Raw genomic sequence first — 17778 nt, forward strand, 5'->3', positions numbered from 1 at the left:
TTCACCTGCAACTCGCAAATCCAACAAATGGCTCACATTGCAGTAACCCTACCACTCCCCCAGGGCAGCCCCTTGCTCTTCCTCCTCAGCAAGAGTGCTCAGGAAGCCTGTGGCACTTTCTGCTTCACTGCTGCAAAGAAGTGAATTTAGCCCAGGGTCAGACAAAAAGGTGGGGACTCGGCTCCTCTTCTCAGGCAGCAGGGCAATACAGATTTGCACAAAATTTGTCCTACTGGATAGGTGCTGCTCCACCTGCAACTGCACTGGTTTCACCAAAATAAGTTTTAAGATGACCAGTTATGCGATTTTCTGTTTTCTAGAGCACACATTTCTTCTATCAGAAAGGCAGGGAGAAGGGTACTATACTAGCAGAAGGGACAACGCCATGGGTGTCCTGCCCTGGTTTCAATTCCTGGTCCTGGTTTCCTTGTTCCCCCATGATGACAGGAGCTGGAAGTGCACTCAGGCCCTGGATCCAGAGGGGTGGAGGTGGGGGTGAGAGGGGAAGGAGGAAGAAGACAAGAAAAAGAGGAGGACATGTTATGCTCCTGAGCAATTCCTGCTATTAAGTCAACCAGCCATGGGGTCGTGTCTTGGTTGCAGAGGCCAGGAAGGAGGACAGCAAGTCATCCATCACACATTCCCTCACGTCTCCCCACTCCCCCCAAACCCTCACCCCATCCTGAAAGATTTCAGTGTGATATGATTGTAAACAGTTAACGATTCCTCCAGTGCTATGCCCACTACAAGCTGGGCCCACCCCCTCCCCCATTATGTACAATACATTCACCAACAACAGAAATTTATTTAGAAAGGCAACAGGTTAAATTCTGTAAACTGGATCCAGCTCCAAAACACACACGTTAATACTACAAGTAAAATTCCATCATCGTCCTCTTCCACCCTGAAAAATATACCTGAGTTTAGCAGTCAATGAAAGTTTCCACCCCTACCCCCGCCCTCCCCACCCAAAAAATCCCTCAAACCCTGAATGAGACGCAGTCTCCAGTCATGGAAAGCCACTAGTTTGGGGTGCCCTGCGATGGCGAGCCAGCTGCTCGGCTGGCTGGGGCCCAGCACCACTGCGGGTTTCCAGCACAAAATCCGGCACGGCACCGTGTTCCACAGACCCGGGAAGCTCCATGCTGCTCGGGCGAGGGGAGGCTGGGAGCAAGGCCTGCCCCTCCTCTCTGTTGTCCAAATCATGTGTGGCTTTCGTCTTCATGAAGTCTGTCCTTTCTTGGACTAGCTCTGGAAGAGGAAGAACAAGAGTTGGAGGCTTTAACTGGCAGCTTCAGCAAGGAATAATCTCGTGATTGCATGCAACCAGTTCAAAGCTAACACTGGTGATCTGCCCAAGTTCACAGCTTCCTCCAGTTCTTCCCACCCTCATCAAACACCTCAATCCTTTAACCATTGGGAGGAAAAAGACTTGCATTTCAGCTCTGCTCTCTCTAGCAGCCCTTACTTGATCCAGAGGCAACGCTGATGGTTTTTGTGATGTCAAATCTTCCCGGGCCATGGTGGCTGTAGGCATCTTCGGGAAAGGAACTTGAGCCTGATGCATTTGCATTCTGGAGTCAGGTTGAATGGAGAGAGTTTTAGCACATGAATGTCAGGAGCAAATCCCCACACTTGGTTAAAACTACTTCACTGAAGGCAAACGTACAACATTAGCATACAAGCATGTGTCTTGTATATTCTGTCTGGCTTCCCCCCAAAACACAGCCCTCAACCCATGCCATTCCCCCCATGGCTTAGCTTTAAGCCAAGTTCCCTGAATACTAGAAGAAGGAAGGACTTGATGCTGTGATGATGACAAAACAGTAATATTTGAGGCACATTCATAAAAACTGAACAGGGAATTGTTGGGAGTAGCAGTATTTTCCACTTGGGAATAAAATGTGATATGCACACAGTGAGAAGTAACTTTCTGTGACGGAAATTTGACACAGAGAGAAGGGTCAAAGCAAGAGGAGGGAAAAAGAGGGCAACATTAAGGATGTTCGTAACAAGAGGCAAACTTCCACTTTAGTCAGTGACTCTGCTCTGCTACAAGCAAGATTAAATAAAACATTTGCAAAGAAAATGGCAAGAGTCCGTGTGATTAAGAGATGCTCAACCCTGGATGACACGTTAGCAAAACACTGTCAGGGGAAACTCAGCAGTGGTGTGGGGATGGATGAAGCAGGCTAACAGGTTCTCCATGACAGCAAGTGCTCCTTGCTTTAAGGAGATGCAATGAGACTCTCTCTCCATCTTAGCACTCTTACTCCAAGAGTCCAAGAGCCACCTCTTAGCCTTTCAACTTGACTTGCCATCTCCTGTGACTTGAAGCCATATCCCTTCAAGGGTATCCAACAGTGATGGCCACCCAGGCATCACCCCCCTCCCGCCTTGCCTTCCTGCAGAAAACACGATCTTACCCCGAGGGTCTATACAAGTCCTGGGGTGGGCCCCCCATGCCACCTCCACTGCCTCTCTGATCCATCAGCAAGGCCTGAAAGTGACCCACGTTCTCCTCTCGGCAGCGGTACAGGGGGCCCTCCTGAGAGAGGCCATTGGCCTGGCCGGAGGCTGGATGATGAGACAGGTGAGCATTCATGGGTGATCCATACGTCCTGGGCTGGAAGTGGCTGGCTGGATGCCGGGATCCATAAGGAGAAGCAGTCTGTAGCATCACCCCATGGGGAGGGAAAGCCGACGGGCCGAATCCCATCCCCGCACCCAGGTGTGGCGGGGGGGCTCCATAGAGGAACTCCCCCGCTGCCACTGTGCCCTGCCTCTTAGCGGCTGCATTGTGGTTGTCCAAATCAAGAAACTCTTTGGGACTCTCCGGTCTTTCCTGGGACTCCTCGGACTTCTCATCTTCAGGCCCCATCTCCTGCCCGTCGCTTGGAGAAACCTCTTTGGCACTTGCTACGTCCATGCGGTTGGGAGAGGCCAGGGCGGCGCTCAGCGCCTCGCAGCCCTGCAGGCCGGCCGAGCCCCGCTCTGGGAAGGGGGGCCTGGCCAGGGACGGGTGGGCACCGGGGTGCCCGCTGGGGCTGGCCTGGGGGTGGAGAGGTCTCTGCCAGTCCGAGTAGCCCTGTGGGCAGCCGTAGTAGGGCGGTCGCTGGTAGTGGTGGTAGGAGGGCTGGGGCTGTGGCTGGTAAGGATACGGCATTCCCTGGGGCGGCCGATACCGTGGGAAGACGCCGGGGTGGGCGCTGCTTGGCTGGAAACCCCGCGGGGGAAAATGCTGGGGATGGGAGGCAGGAGGAGGTGGCTTCCCCCCCATCACGGGGCTGAACCCCTGCAGGCCTGGGTTGATGTGGTACCGCCCGGCTGAATTGGGGTATTCCAGACTGGACATGTAGAGAGGATGAAACTGGTTGGGGGTGGCCCCCATGGAGGTGGCATCCACGCCAGGGAGGCCGGTGCCCTGTCCCATGCAAGGCACGGCTCCTTCGGGCAGAGCCTTTCCCCCACCGCAGAGGGGCTTCTCCAGCAGGTTGGCAGCCAGCCCCTTCCCCTCGGGGCCGGCTGCCGGCCCCTCGCCCGCCGCCCCATTCTGAGGCAGGGGACCCCCTCTTTCGGAGGTGGGCACCAGGTCCCTGACGCAGCCTGGGTCGCCGGCGTAGCCGCTCTCTGCTGACCACGTGCCTTTGCCCTGCCCTGTTTTGAGGTCGCCCTTCACACTGGGGTCATCCCCCTCCCCATCCGGGGGCAAGGCGCGCCTCGTGCACTCCATGGGCAGCGGGGGCTTGGGATGAGGTAGGAGTTTGGCGTAGGCCCCGTCGGGAATGCTGATGCACTGAGCCTTCTCGTCCATGCCTGACAGTGTGTCCACTGAAAGAGAGGGAAGAAAGTCAAACATATGTCTAATTTTTGCAAATATGGGTGATCTTTAAGAGCTGCTTCTTTTAAAAGTGCTCTTTTAAAAACTGCTCATGAGGTTGCATCTCTGTCTGAAAGATGGCACAGGTAGACATCTTTCTACCTGTCTGTGATGGAAATTTGACATAGAAAGAAGGGTCAAAGCAAGAGGAGGGAAAAAGAGGGCAACATTAAGGATGTTCGTAACAAGAGGCAAACTTCCACTTTAGTCAGTGACTCTGCCCTGCTACAAGCAAGATTAAATAAAACATTTGCAAAGAAAATGGCAAGGGTCACTGTAGTTTGCAAGCCACTGCTAAGTCACAGCCCCTCTGGAATAACATGGCACACATGTTTGCTCTGACACAGAAGTATGCAGAGGCTGCCTAAAGGAGAGGCAGAGTTGGGGTCCACACGACAGCAACATAAGGTGTTGGTGTACTGGCAGCTTGATTTCAGGCTGCCTTATCCCTTCTGGTAGTAGAATTATAGAATAGTTTGGGTTGGAAGGGACCCTAAAGATCATGTAGTTCCAACCCCCCTGCCATGGAGAGAGACACCTTCCACTAGACCAGATTGTTCCAAGTCCCCTCCATCCTGGTCTGAACACTTCCAGGGATGGGGCATCCACAGCTCTTCTGGGCAATCTGTGCCAGTGCCTCACCGCCCTCACAGTAAAGAATTTCTTCTTAACATCAAATTTAAGCCCACCCTCCACAAACCCTGTTTGCATCCAGCTTGGGCAGAAGCACCACCATGCCCTGAGATACTGCAGAGCTGATCACAGCCGCATTTTAACCAACTGTGGTTTGGAGATGAGCCTGCTCTGTCCTGCAATCACTCAACGTTCTCCCCTGTCTCTGTTCTATATCCAGCAAGCTAAATTATGATGATAACTTTCAAGCAATGCCACACAAGGAAAGAGTTTCCTCTTAGTTCAAGGCACACAAGGGATTGATAAAAGATACAAGGGTTTTGATCTCTAGTTTACCAGCTAGAATTAATGAAAAAAAAATTTTTGATCTCTGAATTTTTTTGATCTCTACATTAGGTTTTATTTTTAAGGTTCTTTTTTTTTATTATCTGTAGTTTACCGGATAGAACAAATGAAATTCAACCAGAAAGAAACTGGTAAGGGCATGCATGACATGTTGCCATCCCACCTGAACTGATACAGCTGCTCAGGGGCTTTTGGGCAGCCCTGGTGTGTGAAGATTTTAAGATGTTGAGATCTCATAAGGCAGATGTGCATTTCAGAGGAGAAGCTATACTTACACACACTCAAAGGAGTATATTTAAGGCATTTATTCACATAACATCTCCTCTCCTTACCTAACTCTCCGCAGATCCAATTTTTATATTAACTCCAGGTGAGCTCCAGAAGCATTACAGACTATGCTTTGCATTTGCACCTCGTGGCACACTGATAACTTGCAGGTAAAGCTGGGACAGAGGGGACCTCTGACAGGCTACAGTGAAACAAAACAATCCTAGAAAAATCTAAGCAATGCCCTGAGCAGAAAATATATTCCAACTTAGATTAAAAAAAAAAAAAAAAACAAAAAACTGTGTAAAAACTCTGTTCCGCCCCGAATATTTAATCAAGATTTGAATTCTTTTTTGCGCAGTGGAGGCGACAGATGCAGGCAGGGAAGGTCAAGTGCTACCAAAGGGCACTCGGGGCGTTACCTTGGTTGCTGTCCATGTCCATGGTCTGGCCGGCTGGATCCTGTGAGCTCCCATTTCCCATGGGCTTTGGGGGCTGGCCGCCGGCGGAGGCGGCGTGAGCCAGCTGGGGAAAGGGCCCGGGGAGGTGCGGCGGGGGCGGCTGGCGGGGGTGGTAAGGCACACCCGGCGGGCACACGCGGGAGGACAGCTGCTGCATGGCGATCATCTCCGGGCTGTCCAGCATGGAGTCCCCGCCCTGGCAGCCTCTTTGAACCTGAGGTGGTCCCCCAAAGAGAGCGGCCGGTGGCTGCGGCATCCTCTGACCGGCGGCTTTGCCAGGCGGTCGGATGTACCCTGAGGGAGGCACCCCGTGAGGTAGGAAATTCGATTGCTCGCTCCACTGGCCGGGAGGCAGCGGCGGCCTCATGGCCCGGGGGTCCATCATATGACCCAGGACCCGGGGTTGGAGCGAGGGCCCCGGCCCCATGGGCGCCTTCTCCTCCGGCCCCACGGCAGCCTGGCCAGCGGGGCCGTGGCTGCCGTTCCACAGGGCTGGATGTGCGCGGTTCAGGTACTTGTAGGGCCGGTACATGTGTCCTGGGGGCACCTCCGAGCCCTCCGGCGGCTTCACCGGGGGCCCGTTGTGCCGTGGTGGGAGGAAGCCCTGCTGGAACTGAGCCGGTGGGTAGATGGCGTCGGGTGGGGGGCCGCCCACGCGCCCCAGCTGCAGGGAGCCCAGCCGGGGGCCCAGCCCGGCCACGTGGGCGGGCGCCGCGCACGCCTGCTTCTCCGGAGTGCCCAGCCGGTGCCCGCGGTGCTCGCTCAGTCCCACGGCCGGCTGAGGAGAGAGAGAGAGGGGGGGGGTCTCAGTGACAGCCACGGCGCCTGCGGGGCCTGGGGTGCTGCATCCCTTTGGCAGGAGGGGCTTACCTGCATGGCAAAGTGCTGGTGCTGCTGGACCGGGTCTCCGGGATGGGGCTCGGGCACTCGCGGAGAGCCGTACAGTTTTGTGGGATCGGATCCACGCAAAGGGCCAAAGGCTCCTGGCACCGCTGGTCTCTGAGGGATGGGGAGGGGTGCAGGGGGGGAGAAATAAAACAATCTGTGAAGTGCATAACAGCAGCAGAAATACTGCAGGTGAGGGGAAGCCAAGGCTGGAGTAACCACACAAATAAGCAGCCGGACTGTTTTGGAGGTACTGCGGAAAGGCTGTACTCTCTTCTACGAGGTGACACAGCCTTATCAAAGCCTTATCAAAGCCACTCTATCACACCTCAGCCACTCACCCCTGAACCAAAGGCTGCAATACACTCACTTGCCACCCAATACTGGGGAGCAAAAAAGAAGACTGGAGGGGGCAGTGGTTTGCTTCAAGAAGAGGAATGGACCACAAGAGCATGGAAGCAGGAAGACAACAGGGAATGTGCTGGATTTCCTTCAAAATACTCAATGCCTCCAGCTCTCCTACCACCTCCCACTATCTGCAGCACAAGAATTACTCTAAAAATGTTGTTTGATCTCTCGCTAAAAGGGCAATGGATAGCCTAGATCTCAGGGGAACAGCAGCTACATCACACCATAAGCCACCGCTGGTTAAAATGGAAAAGGCAGTGAAGGATGGGTGAGGAACAGCCCAGAAGGGAGGCAGAACAGAGGTGGCATTCAGAGAACAAACGCTGGGGTAAAGATAGGTCACTGCTGCAGTCCAGGGTGGCCTTTGTTTGATTTAGTTTACTGCTTTTATAAATACTCAAGCACGAAATGCAGTGGTACACAGATGGCACGAAGTTACCAGGCATCTGTAAACAATTGAGACAAAAGAAGACCAGATTGTTGAGCTTCATAAACTGGGGGATAAGGGAAGAAATGTTACAGCTTTCCATGCACACTGGGGTTAATCTCCAAGGAGAGAAGAGAACCTGGGGAATCAGTTTGTGCAAGTCTACACTGGTACATGCCAGCCATGGGAAACATTAGGAGATTGTCCCCACCTAATGTGGCAAAGACATAAATTTCACCAGTTTAAATCTAAGGGCTGAAAGGTTTCACTTGGAGGAACCATAGCCCTGACCCTTTATCTCTGGGAAAAGGTTCCTGACATGCACTAAGGATTTCATGGGTAGGAAGTTTCATTCCCCCTTACCTCCCTCCCTCCCTTGTCCTGATGGGCAAAGGACAGCAGGAACTGCTCCTTACCATCTGTCCAGGATGTGGCACAGGGCTGGGCATGCCGCCGTACTGCAGGGAGCGGGGGAAGCCTCGCCCGTTGGAAGGGCCCACTTCTCGAGCAGCCTGCATTGGGTTGCCACTTGGGTCATCTACAGAGGATGAGGAGAAGGAGGAGGAAGAGGAAGAGGAGGAAGAGGCAGGAGCCCTGGAAGTAGCTCGATATGGTGGAGGTTTTCCTCCATTTTCCAGGCGTTGCTGTCTCTTGCCAGGCCCATCTGGGTCTCGTGATCGAGTCCAGACACTGCCTGTGCTGGAGCGGCCGGTCCGCCGGCTTCTCTTCTCTCTTCTTCCGTCCTCTCTGATCCAAAACTCCTCATCTGTGTCTCCCTCTTCCCCAGGGAAGTGCTTCATCATTGCTCGGTGGAAGCACCTCTCCAAGTTGTAAGCCATCTTTGTATATTCTGCAGTCAAAAACCCTCAAGAATGTCAGAGCCTCGTAGAGAGAAGCAATTAAGCAATTATGCAACATCAGATAAATCATCTCCCCTCTGCCAAGTTTCTCCAAGGAAGACTTTTGTTTCTAACTAGTTGGCTTTGGTTCCTAAACTCCATAAGCAATGCAGCATCAGTTCTACTCAGTAACCCCACCAGAGGACAGGCACACAGACATGACAAAGTACCACTGGCAGCAGGGCCTGCAGAGTCAGCATTAACTCCGTGTTCCAACCTAGTGCCAAGAATTACATTAGGAGAGCACCACCTCTGCTCACAGAGATGTGTGACCTGCACAGCTAGCCAGCAGGAGTGAACTTCCAGCAATGCTATTTGATTACTTTCAGAGGCTTTTCTTGGACTCGTTCAGATCTCTGCTGTGGGCCACAAGACAGAGGAACATCAGCAAACACATTTATCTGTGTAGTTTCCAAAGCACTTGTTGACCCTGGCACTAAAGCTATTGCCAACACCAGTGTCCCCACTGCATCATTTCTACTGGACAGTTCTGCTGAGATGAGCTTTTACTTTTTGTTGAGTGGATAGGAAGGAAAAGACATGTGAGGGGTGTTGGTAACAAGGCCTTGAAGCAAGTGACTTTCCAGTTGTTTCCACTAAACTAAGCCTGAAGTTCCTTGAGCAACAGAGCTCTCCCAGTGGCAGTGCAGGTATGCTTTTACTTGCAGCCAACAGCAGCAAGCTGGTTTGTTCTTAATGTTGCTCTCCCTTTCTCACCAGGTGTTGCTGGTGAGACAGTCTGCAGTGATGACCCACCATAAGGGAACTGATTTCTTACCTAAGCACCACAGAGGATTTTAATTGGCATGGCAATTAAAGCCAGGATTTCCCATTTGCACACTCACGTTGTTCCTTCAATAGCCAAGGAACCTAAACACTACATTTTCCATTCGAAGGACAGGCATGGTTCACTCCTCACTTTCCTGTGGTACTCAACAAACACTGGGAGTTAACCAGGCTCCAATGTTTTTCAAAGTCTGTGTTAGTTAGTATGAGGAAAAACAGAAACACATGAAGGAATGAGCTCAGAAAGAAACAGACTCTCCTCTCTGTGTGTTCTGCCTTCACCATCTACCAGCATGGCAGTCCTTAGTACGCCATGCCCCAGTTCAGCATGACAAAACTGTGCTAAAAGCCTCACTAAAACCCAATGCAGGACTCAGTAACTATTGCCATTTTATCTGGTCTCCCAAAAATATTTTGAAAGAGAAGAGTCACAAATCAAGTACTGGTGAGGAGGAAGAGAACACTGCTTGCTTTGGCTGAGCACTGCAAATAGACAAATTTAGCATCTTACTGCTCTTACCACTGCCTTCGCCGTTGTACTTCAGACAGTTCCTGAACATGGTCTTCATATCACCCACAAATTCATCCTTGGTGCAGTACTGACCTCCATTCAACTTCTTCTCCATGCTAGAGATATCCATGGGAGCCTGGAATACAACCAAACTTCCCTTCAGTTACAGAAAGCATAGTGGGGCTTACAAAGCTAGAGCTCAGAGAGGACATGGGCAGCAGAGGATGCTCTCCAGAGAGGCAGCCATCCATCTTTGGTTTTCTTGACTTGTAAGGCTAGAAGGGACTGCCAGAATCATGGAGATTGACTGTGAGAGTAATACAGCCCACCAAACTTCAAAACACTTCCAAAAAACTGCATCCCAGTCAATGAAGTGCATCAGTGGAGATGGCTGGGCCACTTTCCATACCTTAATGATCTGATAGTAGTTGGGAGCATACGATTCATCAACGGGTTCCAAGAAGGGCCAGGAGTCCTTGTGAGCCTTCACCACATCTAGAACTGGCAGTACCAAGAGAAAGGTGCAAGGTTACACTCACACACAGAGAGAAGTATTTCACTTTGAGAAAGCTGGGATGGGACTAACCTTTGTACATGGCTGTGAACTCATCGTCCAGTTCAAAGCTGTAATGGGAAGCACCACAGTGAATATGCAGACTGAGGATAGACAAGACATGCTCTGTACTTCATCTTCTCTTCCACCCATGCAGTGCCATAATGCTGGCCAACAGGCCTCCTTACAAACACTCCTCTCATATGGACCACATGTTTCTCAGCTTACTCCTCTCACTGTTCTCCAACCTCACTTCTCCCTCTGCATTCCTGTGAACGATCACACTCCTCTCCCTGCCATACTCTGCTTCAATACACTTGTGTGCTGCAATGCCCTTTTGTGTACTCACATGTCCTTGGTCCTTCGCTCTTCCCTGGCAGGGGAACTGGGATCCAGGTGGGAAAGCTCAGGGGGGAGCTCCTTCCCCTGTGCCAGCAGCCAGGCCCGCTCTTCACGAAGCTTCCTCCTCCTGGCCCGTTCTGCAGTGGAAAGAGATGAAAAACCAGTCAGCACACTTTGCCCACATTTTTCAGGGAAACAGAAGATGCCCCTGAGCTCTAAGAGCTCCAGTGAGTCTTGTTCTTTCAGCAAAAGCAGCAACGGCACAGGAGCAGGTGAGGTGAGAATACAGTGCACCATCAAAACGCCTCATCATCCTCCCTTGGTTACAATCACCAGTTTTGAAGCACCACTGTGACACAAGTGCTGCCTTAAGCAACTTCCAGAAGAGGTGTGGCACAAAGAGAGAAGTTCAATACCCAGCCCTAGGCAGAGCTCAGCACTGTGGAAAGAGCTGGCTTGTTGTTATCTTCCTTTAGGGGCTTCACCTGAGGCAGGTGAACTTGAGGAAGCTGCCTTTGCACAGAATGGGATGAAGAGCAGTGCTGAGGGAGGGAAGTTCTACCAGCTGAGTGGCAATGAGTAACTGGGGTCATTATTATCCTCCATGGCTGGCTTTGGGAAGATTGCTCAGGTAGGTCTTCGTGGCCAGCAGCCAGAGTGAGCAAGTTGCCACACACGAGGGCCACTGGGACAGCTTTCGTTTAAAGGAGTGAGACACAGGAAGAAGCAATGCTGGTAATATAACCTGTGGTTTGCAACCAGACAGCTGGCTAACAGATTGCTTCATAATAGAAAGTTTATGAGCTCTTATGAACCTCATTTCCTTTTTCTTATAGGAAATCTGAATTCATTTGACTTGTGAAACACCTGCAGTTGGACCAACCTTCTGCAGGAGCAGAATTCTGTGAAAGTAATGTTCAGGAAGAGATGTCACAGGAACAGGCCAGGTCAGGGAACACCCAGAGTGAAAGAAAGATGAGGGAGACTTGGTTAACACCCTCTAGCAGAGGCTCTGCCTTTGAAAAATGCCAACTACTGAAGAGATACCAGCTCTGGTGGAGAAATATTTATTAAAATCCTACTCTGACAGTCAAAAATAAATTTGGGATGGAGGTTGAGAGTACAAGAAAAGTAGGAATAGCTATGAGGTGAGTGTTTGTAGGGACATTCATTGGCAGCTATATCAAAGACTGGTAAAAGAAAGTCCAAATTTCTTGTTAAAACACTAAAGGTAGCACTGAAGTTGGGATTATAGGACTTGCATCTAAGGGTCTTACAGAATCTAAGAGAATTGCATGACCAGAAGTCCAACATCCAATTTCAGGTAACACAGAATATCTGGGTCTGTCCAAGCATTGTTCAGAATTCATGCTTCTTTCATAAAATTTGCAATCCTTAGATGGCATTGCGATGGAAGTGAGAAAGCTGAGGAGAACATGAAGTGATTGTTTGGGCAGCAAATGGAAAATCTCGTGACAACAGCAGCCAAGAGGTAAAGATGGTGTAGATTTTAGAAATCCACCAACATCTGCCAAGGCTCTAACCTGGTAAACTGACAGGAATCAAGGAGCGCCACCCTGGTACCAGATCTCAGCTAGGATCATTAGCAGGAGCCTCTACCACAGCTAGTGATTAACAAAGTGTGTTCAAGGTCACTGCCAGAGCTCATTCTCATACTGTTGGCCTGGGTCAAGTCCTACCCAGCAGCTTTCAAAATCTAAATAATGCCCTAAAAAGTACCTCAACCAGCTAGAAAGTCATCTATGAGAGAGATTATGTAGAAGCAGCACCTGGAAAGAGAACTGGGAAACTCTAACCTGATGTTGTGGTAGAAATCTAGAAATCTGCTTTAACTTATAAATTCAGGAGAGTACAGATGGGCCCAGCAGGAAACCTGCTACCTGGGGGGTGTGTTGGAGTTGGGGGAAGTGTAATCTTGGGCTGGAAACAGGAATACCATCCAAAACTGAGAAGAAGGTGAAATTCATCACAGAGAAGATATTTCACATCTCCCCTCTAGAGTAGGCCATATAAAATTAATATTATATTCCAAACAGACTGAAAATTAGAAGAAAATCTTTGTTACCCTAAAATTTCTGCTGTCAGATGTCCAGTTTTAACAAGTCTGAACCAAGTAAAACAAATGACATAATTTTCAAATAATTTCCCCTCCATTATAAGAACTGTCATGACAGCAAATGCTAGTGGTGGGTGTGCTTGGCACTAAGGAAAGATCATTAAGAAGCCAGTTTTACCTGGAGAGCTGCTGGTTCTAGGGGTAAAAAATATCGTAATGATTTAACTGAGCGAGTCAACATAACCTTTGCAAACAGCTTTTGCACCAGCTTAAATGAAGACTTCTCCTGACTAAGCCTAAATGGACTAGAAAAGCGTTTAAACTAAGTGAAAGAAACTGCACAAAACAAAATTAAAGCCCCTGTGCCAATAAAAGCAAGAATGTGTGCTAACTTGGCTTAAAAGAGGCTACTAATCAACCTCAAGCCAGGGTCTTTGCATGGCTCTGGTGCCTTTGAATCCAATGATGTAATGATTGCATTTACCCAGAAAAGGAAGTGGCTTATACCAAAACAAAACCATTCTACAGGAACATTTATCTTTGCAGCTCTTGTGGAACTTCAAGACTAATATTGTCTATAAAGATGAAGCATTAAACCACAGAGAATATGCAATTTTCCAAGGGAAACAGATATCTGTGGCAGATATTGAAACTGGATGAGTCTCAATTTAAACCTAGGACTAGCAGCCAGGAATACACGAAGGCCAAGGAAGTAATTGGTTTTTCTAATGGTTAGAAAGGTAAGCAGGTAAAAGAAGCTATTCTTAGATAATATCTGGCCTCCTACCAAACATCTGGCAGCAAACTGTTTCATTTTGGAAAGTTTACAAGGTTTGTATGAGCTTAATATTTTTTTTTCCTTTTCTGATTCTTTATCCACTTTGGGACTCGTGATACTGATACTGCCCCACATTGTCAGTTTTCTGAGGATGTTCAACCTTTCTGTAAAACTACAACAGCCCCCAGCCAGTCACAGTGGCTGAAGCAGCAGCTAAAGGAATCTTCCATAAGGGAGGCCAGCAGAGAGAAGGTGGTCAGAAATGAGCTTGCTCTGACCCCCACACCTACATGTACTGGCTGACTGCCTGCTGTCTGTGCCTTGATCTGATGTATTCAACACAACATGGCTGTTTGTTCCAGAACAGCTTAAATCAACATTTAATTCATAGCTGCAAACACTTTAGACTAACACCTGAAATTGCCACCTCTGGTGCTCTATGCAGCCTGGTCCCCTCATCTTTAGTTCTCCTATTGGTAAGGCCAGCAGCAATATAAAAATATTACTTTTGCTACTCCCATGTTATCCCTTTCGCCTCAAAAGGAATTCTTTCGTCATGCATTGGGCCAAAAGAACCAAATGCTATCCCAGTGAGAGCAAAGCAAGCTAATCCTGCACACAGGGAAATCATGAGAAGGCAAGTGGGGAGACAGAACTGAGAAACAACATGAATAGCAGGAGAAAAAATTTGACAGCTGGGGCAAGGAAGAAAATTAGCACGATTTGAAGAAGACAACACATTCTAAAGGTGCCCTAGGGAACAGCCACTAACACTGAGAGGACAGACAAAGGAAAAGAAACTACAGTCAGACCAATTTATCAGAGGCAAGTGCAAGAAAAGATTCTCATTAGCAAGTCTGGCGGGGAGGAATGCAAGCGGCAGACTTTAGTTCAAGATCTCAGTCTTGACTTTGAAAACTTTCACTCCTGCTCCACACTGCCTGCACATTACCTTCCACTGCTTTGACCTTCTCCTCCATCTCCCTCTTCCTCTCCTCCTTTAGCAGCTGTTCCTGCTCCCTCTTCTGCACTGCTATAAGGATCTGGCGCTCCTCCTCTTCCTCTCTGCGCCTCTGCTTCTCCATTGAGCTCAGCACATTCGGGTTTACCTGTAACAGAATGATGCACCAAAAACTGTAATGGGGTGGCTCATTGAAAGCCCAGCAGAGGCAGGTTTACTTCGAGGAGGTATTAAAGCACACCTACAATGAATGACTGGGAGGAAAAAAAAAGGGGGAAAAATGATTTGTATGTATGATTTCCTAGATGAAAAGCAACATGGAAAGGGAAGTTATTTGCCAAGCGATGAAATCCTAGTGATACAAGGACAATGGAAGGAGAGGCGATGGGTTAGACAAGCTGCCATTCTGTCAGGGATGCACCGTGCGCATTTCTCTTCCCTTCTGGGCAAAGGATTCAGGCTGTTGACACCCTTACACAACACATCTACCTCTTCCAGCTAGCAGAGCTCTGACTGTAAGTGTGAGAAGGACTACTTTGCCAAACCTGTCTCTGCTGCAAAACACAGAATACTTCAATAGGAAAAGCGTCTGGTACAGCCTTGCGTCAAGGTATCATTAGGAATGTTTTCCTTTCCTGTTCAAAATTTCTGTGTGCTAATCTCCCCTGAACTGGCTCTCATTTGTTTGTTTGGACAGTTTTCCTGCTGGGTCCCAAAACCAGTCCTCTCATTCAAGGACACCTGGCCCTTTATTGCCCCACTTTCTCACCTCCCTGCTGCCAGCAGGCTGCAAGGCTGTGTTTGATCCTACTTAAGACTGCAGACTTCCCAGACCAGGGACTGCCTGCTCCTATTTCTCAAGTATAAGGTATGTATATGGAAGTGTGGAACTATCTTTACTAACTTAATTTAGTTCTAAGACAAATGTATCAGTCATCCACCAGCCACTCCTAGCCCTGTGACCAAGATATGTGTGTCTTATCAGCAGGGAATATCAACCGGAAAAGAACAATGTACATACAGTTTGCTCCAACTTCATTTTCAGGGAATAACCAGCAACCACCACTTAGGCAGAAGGCATTTCCTGAGGATTAGCAATCAGCTGGGGTCCACTGGCTGCTGCTCAGACCATCAACTTCTCCAGGCCCATGATTAATCCCCAGGGAAAAAAAAAATTCTGGCACTATGATTACTATTTTGTCCTCCTTCCCCTACACAGTCCTGTGCTGCCCTGCAAACTCCCACTCCAGTTTTCTGTAGATGAGCACCATGCATCATCAGCAGCAGAAACAATACATTAAGAGAATTATGCTTCAACCACCAACAGTCACAGAGAAGTGTCCAAGAAAGGCTCATGAGACTCTTGACAAAATTAGGACCACATCCTGCATTTAGGGACAGACTGGGCAATAAAACCCACCTATTCTGTGCTGATTCTTTAAGGTGAAACCCAGAGCTTCATCTCACTATGACAGAACCATATTTTCTTTTCCATTTTATATCTTTATCAAAATGTTATCACTTCACTCGTCTATCCCTCTTCTAGGGAAATCATTCTGTGAGTTCAGGTGCCTTGAGATTAGTCAGCTTCTCCTCACAATCAGTTTGAAGTTTGTTTCTCAAACCCTCATTCCATCCAATTATTCCTAGTTACACTCTTCTGGGTGAACATAAATTCACCTTTTCTTCACTCACATTCCAGCCTTTACCTTATGGACTTCCTCAGACACTTACACAACACTCCCACATTTTTACAGTTAGATTAAATGTATTCTTATAAAGCAATCCTTTCAGTTCCTTGGAATGATTATTCCAGTTGTCTCTCAGACCTTTCCTCCCTGATCAATATCCAAACACCAAGATGCCCAGGATTGTGCTATGACAGGGACAAGAGGTCAAGAACCTAGAGAATTGGGTTCTACATTTCCACTTTTGATTCTTTTTATATCCCCTTCTCAAAAGCTCTGCCATCTGAATTGCTACTCGTGAGCTGCAAACAACTTCCTTTCAGACCTGATCCTGACCACTGTCAGTTTTCCTCTGACTTTCTTGATAAATCTTTAAATTGCAACAGGAACCAAAAGAGTCAGGTTCTGAAGTAAAGAGAAAGAGGTGAGCAGGAACCAGCCACCAAACTTGGTATGCCAAGATATTTTAATGAGGATGCGACCATCAGCCTTTATATTCTCAAACCAGTAGATGTAAGCCAGCCTGGCATGCTAGGGTTTCTTTGATTGCTGGTACACAAGTGAGACCTTCCCTCTCCCTGGATTAATACAACTTCCACCATTCATGCCCTATGGAAACAGGAACACAACATCCAAGCTGCACTGCTCACACCAGGACCTCTCCAAGCCTGCAGGGCACGCTCAGCACCCTATGCTTTACTGGCATGACACAGGATCCACAGCACGCTCCAGAGAGACACACCACAAATATGACCTCAACAAAGCACTTTTAAACAAAGGAGAGGGTGTCACCCTACCAGATCTAGAAAGCAAAGAAAAGGGAAAAGCAGAAAGCACAAACACAGCGTAGTGAGCCCCGAGGACTGCAGTAGACACCCACAATTGCACTTACTTCCTGCAGCACTTGCAGGGCAGCAACAGTGCTGCATGGGCTCTTTGAGACACTTCAGACACAGAAATAACCTGATTTTCAGAGGCACCTCTGCCTGGTGTCCCACCTAAGTCCATTGGGGATGAGTGTACTCAGCTCAGGGTTAAAAAAATACACAATCATGAACCAGTAAACTCCTACGGGATTGGTGGAAGCAGACACTTATTGGAACAACAAAAGCAAGAACCAAGCACAAGTTAAGCTTCCTTCCTGACCACGGAGGTGGCAAAAGGATGCTCCTCCAGCTTCCTCCCCGCTCAGAGGATAAATACCACAGCGACCAAGGCATCACCGCCTCCTTCCCTCCGGCAGAGAGCACTCCAGGACACAACATCGCTGCTGTCCCCTGGCCCTGGGACTCTGAAAGAGCCAAACTTCTGCCTTTAGCTCTGCTCTCCAGACAGTGGGTATCAGACTTCAGGGGCAGGAGGCCAGAAGGCGCGGGTGCCCTGAGTGCCCTGGCCCCTCATCCGCCAAACCTTCCCCACTGCTCAGGTTTCCGCAGCGCTCTCCTAATGAGGGTGCTGCTCAGGAGGCTCTTAATGAGGAGCTAATCTGAACCACCTGTTGAGAAATCCCCCGCAGGATCAGGAGCCCATGGAGCAGTTACATCTCCAACTCAAGCAGCAGCCGGGAGAAAGAGGTCACCTGCACCGGCTTGAGGTTTTCTCCCCCAGGCTCGCTGGCTGCCCACCCTGGCTTGAGGAACAAGCCATCAGACATGCTGGCACCTTCCCTGGCTGCCCCATGGCAGGGATGGCTGCCACATCCTGCTGGGGAGCAGCGTGAGCATCACCACTCTGGCGCTGGCTGGCTCCCTGTGTCCCGGCACAGGGGGTGCCAGGAGGGCCCCCTGCTCGCTGGAAACGTTTCACTGGCCCACAGGCGGCAATTAACAGCCCTCTGCCGCTGCAGACCTGGAGCACCTGCGGTACTGATTAGCATC

At 49.3% G+C, this 17778-nt stretch overlaps 1 protein-coding gene across 2 annotated transcripts in view; it reads right to left on the reverse strand.

The window, feature by feature from the left end:
- Positions 1 to 983: 983 nt before the first annotated feature.
- LOC128808172 (chromatin remodeling regulator CECR2) overlaps positions 984 to 17778 on the reverse strand; it is a 92588-nt gene continuing 75793 nt past the window's right edge. For both annotated transcript variants that reach the window (XM_053979013.1, XM_053979014.1), the window contains 11 exons: positions 14205 to 14361; positions 10405 to 10534; positions 10089 to 10126; positions 9912 to 10003; positions 9512 to 9638; positions 7723 to 8156; positions 6457 to 6585; positions 5548 to 6364; positions 2427 to 3831; positions 1469 to 1574; positions 984 to 1251 (listed from right to left, as the gene is read on the reverse strand). In XM_053979013.1, coding sequence (XP_053834988.1) covers positions 1246 to 1251; positions 1469 to 1574; positions 2427 to 3831; positions 5548 to 6364; positions 6457 to 6585; positions 7723 to 8156; positions 9512 to 9638; positions 9912 to 10003; positions 10089 to 10126; positions 10405 to 10534; positions 14205 to 14361 — 3441 coding nt within the window. In that variant the 3' untranslated portion in view covers positions 984 to 1245. The remainder of the gene's footprint in view (positions 1252 to 1468; positions 1575 to 2426; positions 3832 to 5547; positions 6365 to 6456; positions 6586 to 7722; positions 8157 to 9511; positions 9639 to 9911; positions 10004 to 10088; positions 10127 to 10404; positions 10535 to 14204; positions 14362 to 17778) is intronic.

Source organism: Vidua macroura, chromosome 5, assembly GCF_024509145.1.
Source record: "Vidua macroura isolate BioBank_ID:100142 chromosome 5, ASM2450914v1, whole genome shotgun sequence".
NCBI classification, from domain to species: Eukaryota; Metazoa; Chordata; class Aves; order Passeriformes; family Viduidae; genus Vidua; species Vidua macroura.